The 6,000-nt window shown below is 43.3% G+C and overlaps 1 protein-coding gene across 1 annotated transcript in view; it reads right to left on the reverse strand.

The window, feature by feature from the left end:
* HELB (DNA helicase B) overlaps positions 1 to 5,360 on the reverse strand; it is a 30,774-nt gene extending 25,414 nt beyond the window's left edge. The window contains exons 1-3 of the mRNA XM_037514046.2: positions 5,095 to 5,360; positions 2,268 to 2,678; positions 1,286 to 1,455 (exon numbers count right to left, since the gene is read on the reverse strand). Coding sequence (XP_037369943.1) covers positions 1,286 to 1,455; positions 2,268 to 2,678; positions 5,095 to 5,281 — 768 coding nt within the window. The 5' untranslated portion in view covers positions 5,282 to 5,360. The remainder of the gene's footprint in view (positions 1 to 1,285; positions 1,456 to 2,267; positions 2,679 to 5,094) is intronic.
* Positions 5,361 to 6,000: the final 640 nt, after the last annotated feature.

Below are 6,000 nucleotides of genomic sequence, written 5' to 3' on the forward strand. Positions count from 1 at the left end.
ACACAGAAGAAACCAACTCTGCCAACACCACAACACCATGATTTTGGACTTGAAGACTCCTGAACTGAAAATAAATTTGCTTCAGCCATCTAGTCTATGGTATATAGCACAGAAGCACAGGGTTAGCAGGCCTAGTAAACTAATAGCTCAGAAGCAGTCTATTCTGGATGGTGGCGACATGGTTAATAGGAGGGTTTCAAGTCCCCTTTTCTCACTTGAGTCTCAGAACACTCAGGGATCTATTTTTCTTCTCTACTAAATAAGTGTATACATAATTATCAAATGTTCTTATTTTTTGAAGCATACTGAAATCATCTTTATTTTATGTGAGAAAAAAACACATGAATTCAGTATTTCTCAAATGATGATCATCTAAAAACATTCTTTGGGTCACAAGAATTAGCTCAGAATCTTTAAGTTGTATTTTCCTTTGCAAAATCAACTATAATCAAGTATTGCCAAGATTTAAGTGCCACATTTGTTTTCCAGAGCTACTTTTCTACTCTTGGTCTCTAAGAATAAGAACAGAAGTGGATTTGTTTACACGGGATAGTTCTGTGCCAATAAAAGTATCAAATGATATCATGATGTACCATGTGAATAAAGAAAATTTTCAGAATTTTCAAATAGGAATGTGGGGGTTGAATTACACAGCAGAATAGACTTGGCAAACATCTGTCCACATGTGATTTTTTAACTCAAGTTGCTAAGGACAATTTAGTTACCAAAAAGAATGTCCTTTTAAATTATACAATTAGGTTATTATATAAATACAAATAGACATAACGTGAATGTCATCAATTTTGTTATTTTGTTTTACCTTTATAAACATACTGTATAAGTCTATATTTAGATGTAACACTCAAAAAAAATAAATCAGGGCCTCCCTGGTGGCGCAAGGGGTAAGACGCAAACTATGAAGCTGTCCACAGCCTCTCCAGCACGAGTTCGATCCCTAGCCAGCCAGGGAGCAACCCACATGACGCACAGACCTCTCCTGTCTCGCCTGCTGCTCCCCTGAGCAGTGTATTTCAGTCGGTCTGTCTGTTCTGTTCCCCACTCTGTCTCTAGTGAATACTCTCACCCCTCCCTCCACACACACACACCCCTCTGGTCTGTGCCCCAGCTCTTGTATGCATAAATAAATTAATCTTTTTTTAAAAAAAAATAAGAAAAAAGAAAAATTAATACACAAATTGTTGCCTTTGAAAGAGATGCAAAATCTGTCAAGTTTAGAAAACTTGCTTTATATAAGATTATTAAATGTTGAACAAGTCTTACTTACTTTACTAAATCCAAGTTTCCATGGTTGTGTAATTAAAATTTCTTCTATCGCTTCCAACACCTCTTTTGAACTTGAACTTATGATCTGTTTAAAGTGTCGAGGCAGAAGAACTGGCAGAAATTCCATTATTTTGGGAAACTGCAAAGCTGTCATTGCACTTATAAATGGGACTATAAGATATCAGAAAGTACAAATTAAAACATACAAATGAACTCACACAACAATTGATTTGATGGACTTTCTCATGCAGCACAAATAATTCAAGAAATCCAAATCAAAAAGGAATTAAAAAAATTTACTTTAACTATCAAGAACATTGTTCATATTATAATTGCTTTTATACTGAGATGATTTTCACTGTGTTTGAAACCAAAATTTACAGTTATTATAGCTTGGATAATGACTTCTTAACCATTTGTTTCCTTTTGCTTGTAATATAGTCAGAATAAAATTTTTGACTCAGTGATATAAAGATAAATTTACAGCTAAGCACAAAAAATAAATCATTCACAAATTCAGCTTTATAATAATTTTCTGGCTGTAATCACAAGTCTTTTGTCATTGAATATATTCAATGACATACTACCAACTGTGGAAAACCAAATAACAAACCATACTCAAAAGATATTTTAAACAATTTTAGACCACAATCTTTCCAAAATCCATTACATATATATCCTTGCCTTTCTCCTATGCCTGCTTGAACAGAATTGACAACTGAACTTTTTAATTACTCAAGGTAATTCTCCTAAGGGCACAAAAGATAGAGAAAAAGATACAATCTCAGATTTGAGCAGCAAAGGAAATAAAGGAGCTTAAAGAACATCTCATCCAATTTCTTCACTATAGAATATAAACCCCTTTCATCAAACTGATTCTACCAAAGAAAACTCTACCAAGACACTATAGTGGTAATATTTTAATCACATTGACATTTAAGTATCTCATTTATACTAAGACTCAACGGCCAAATCATACTTACTTGTGCTTTCCAGAGGAAGGATCCTTACATAATCTGGTAGTGGGTCTTCCTGTTCACTCTGGATAGATTGTTTTTGATCATTCTTTTCAATTTCCTTTTGGAAAGTTCTTAATGTTTCCCTAATATTTCCAAAGTTGAGGTTTTCATAGCTTGATACAGCATTTACCCATGCTAAAAATTTAGTTATGTTATCTGAGGGAAAGTTACAATCTTTAAGAAAGAGGGAACAGATATGCTTTTGATTTGGAGGTGACATATCAGATTGTAAAAAGTAAGATGGAAATCCTTGAGCTTGATAGCAGTTCGATCCTGCAGGCTTTACTCGCACTTTCACTCGCCACCAAGGACCAGTTATTGGAAAACGTCCCAACACATCGAATGTTTTTTTAGTGCTGTCATCAAATATTACAGCTTGAAAAAAACATAATTTAGGACATTTTAAAACCTTTTTCGCAATGTTATACTAAACACACCACACTCTATCTCCCTACAGCACTCTGTGCAGATGTCTACTAAGGTATCTATATCGCACTAACATAGTTATCTGTCTCCCTCTACTAAACTGCAAGGTCTCTAAATAGGCCAATGTATCATTCAATCTTTGTATTCCAAAAGGTAGACATAGAACATAGCAAAAGTCTGCTATCCCTCCTCTACAAGCAGTCTTCTCTCTGCTACTCATTCCACAGCCAAAAATAATCTTTCTGCAGTTTCTTGAAAAAGCCATGTCCGGGGCCTCCCCTGGTGGTGCAGCGGTTGAGCGCTGGGCTACGAAGCTGCCCACAGCCTCTGCAGCGCCAGTTCAATCCCTGGCCCCCAGCGGGGGTCCCACATGGTGCACAGACCTCTCCTGCTGCACCCGCTGCTCCCCTCAGCAGTGTATTTTGTCAGTCTGCCTGTTCTGTTCCCCGCTCTGGCTCTGGCGAATTCTCTCACTCTCCTGTGCGTCTGACTGTACCCAGTGCTTGTATAGATAAATAAATAAATCTTTTAAAAAAAATTTAAAAAATAAAAATAAAAAGCCATGTCCCACTCACTACAGGGTCTCTGCATCAACTATTTTATCTACCTCCAATGTTCTCTTCAGGTTTTCCCTACTTACTACATACTTGTCACTTCTTCCAGAAAGCCTTCCCTGAATCTCATGAATATGCCTTTTCATAACACCATTTACTTTTCCTTCTATGCACTAAATAGCACTACCTTATGTCTGTGATTATTTAGAAAATGTCTTCTTATCACTAGAGGATGAGCTCCATTAATACAGTAATCTCTTGGCCTTCCTGGTGGCGCAAGGGGTTAAGCATCGCACTATGAAGGAATCCACAGCCTCTGCAGCACGAGTTCGATCCCCGGCCGGCCAGGGAGCAACCCACATAGCGAACAGACCTCTCCTGTCTCGCCCACTGCTCCCCTCAGCAGTGTATTTCAGTCTGCCTATTCTGCTCCCCACTCTGTCTCTGGTGAATCCTCTCACACTCTGCATCTCTAGCCTGTACCCCAACTCTTGTATGCATAAATAAATAAATCTTAAAAAAAAAAAGACAGTAACCTCTTAATTTGATCTCTCCAGGGTATTCTAGGGACAAAAATTTACTTGGAACATAGTAGCCCCTCAATACTTTTAGAATAAGTGACCACACTCTTCACATACACTTAAAATTTTTCTGTCTAAACCCTTGCTGTCAGGCCTCCCTGGTGGCGCAGTGTTTGAGCGCTGGGTTGCGAAGCTGCCCGCAGTCTCTGCAGCGCCGGTTCAATCCCCGGCCACTGGGTGAGGGTCCCACATGGCGTGCAGACCTCTCCTGCCTGCTGCTTCCGTCAGCAGTGTACTTCATCAGTCTGTCTGTTCTGCTCCCCACTCTGGCTCTGGTGAATCCTCTCATCCTCCTGCGCTTCTGACTGTACCCAGTGCTTGTATAAAATAAATAAATAAATCTTTAAAAAATAAATAAATAAATGACAGAGACAGGGAGACTGTTTCTTTATCTGTAAAATGTGAACAATAAAGTTCTTAAAAAAAATAAATAAACCCTTGCTGTCGACCCACATGCGACTATTTAAATCTAAAATAATTTCAACTAAATAAGATTTTAAATTTATTCCTCAGTTTTACCATCTGTATTTCAAGTTCTCAATAGCCACGTGTGACTAATGGTTAGTGTACAGGACCGTGTAAACAGTACACAGTACCGTAAAGTCTTTCTTGTGTGTAGATTTTAAGTAGCTGCAAAATAAACACATATTTGATTCCAGGCAGGATAGGAAAACGATTAAAAAGCCCTGACTGGGTGTGAATGCAGGCTCCACATCCATTGTTTCCTCGACTATAAAACTAACTTCAAGAATCGTGAACATAGGGGCCTCCCTGGGGCCCAAAGGGTTAAGCACCGCACCAGGAGGCAATCCGCAGCCACTGCAGCACGAGTTCGATCCCCGGCCAGGGAGCTAATCACATGGCACAGCAGACCTCTCCTGGCTCACCTGCTGTTCCCCTCAGCAGTGGATTTCAGTGATATGCCTGTTGTGTTCCCCACTCTGTCTCTGGCGAATCCTCTCACCCTCCACATCTCTGGATGTACCCCAGCTCTTGTATGCATAAATGGGTGAATCTTTAAAATAAATAAATAACATGATACATGTAGAGCACAACTTAAAACACAGTATTTGCTCGGTCACTGTCGCTATTATCATCAGTATTATTTTATCCTCAGCAGAACGAAACTGTTAGACATCCCCGAGGAAGGCCGTCAGCAGCGATCAGGCCAGCTCAGGAAACTTGGCTCCCCCTCCAGTCCCATGCCCCAGGGGCGGGCTGCTTCCTCACCGCGGCGGTACCCAGGTAGGCTGCCAGGCTTTACACCCCCACTGCAGAGCTCCTCGGCGTCCACAAACTCCAGGTCATCTTCCTCCACCTCCTCCTTTACAGAGTCCTGCTCCGGGTCCTCCGCCGGGTCCTTGGGTGGGAGCAGAGCTCCCTGGAGCTCGCGCAAGTGCCTACTCGGGAGAGCCATGCTCGCCGCCCCGGACTTGAGCCCAATTCCGGGAAGCCGGGGCTGGAACCCGCCAGACGGGCCCGTCCGCGCCGCGACTCCAGACCGACACCTTCCGGGCACGCCCCCTGGAGCCGCGGGCACGCCGGGGGCGGGGCGGCGCCGGGATTCCACCCCCTGTTTGGGGGACTCGAGGAAAGGCGGGGAGGGTGCGGTCGGGACTGTGCCTGTCAATCAGACGAGTGGGCGAGAAGCCGGGACTCAGCTCCCCCACCCGGCCGCTGCGGCGAGCCCACCCTGCCTCCCGCCGAGAGACACGAGGCAGAGCGAGCCTGGCGAGCCCATACGAAGCCTGGACGTCTCTCCAGTGCTGAGCATTGCCTGGTCGAGAATGCTTTGGGCCTCCGTTTCATTAAGGTGTTGAATTTATATCATCAAAGGCACTTACTCTGTCCTCCCCAGCGGTGCAGGCGGTTGAGTGCTGCAGCTGTCCGCAGCCTCTGCAGCACGGGTTCGATTCCCGGCCCGCCAGGGAGATACCCACATGGCGCGGCAGACCTCTCCTGCCTAGCCCAGTGCTCCCCTTGTAACAGGGTGGTCCCCAGGAAAGGGGGAGGTTCCAGGTTCCCTGCCCCACCCAAGGAAGGGTGGAGCTGAGCAGGAAGAGGAGAAGCTGCAGAAGAGACTGAGGAAGGAGGGAAGCAGGATGGAGCCAGGAGACCTGGAGGAGGCGCATGGAG

The sequence above is a fragment of the Talpa occidentalis genome, unplaced genomic scaffold (assembly GCF_014898055.3).
Source record: "Talpa occidentalis isolate TD23 unplaced genomic scaffold, MPIMG_talOcc4v2.1 talOcc4.16, whole genome shotgun sequence".
Classification (NCBI taxonomy): domain Eukaryota; kingdom Metazoa; phylum Chordata; class Mammalia; order Eulipotyphla; family Talpidae; genus Talpa; species Talpa occidentalis.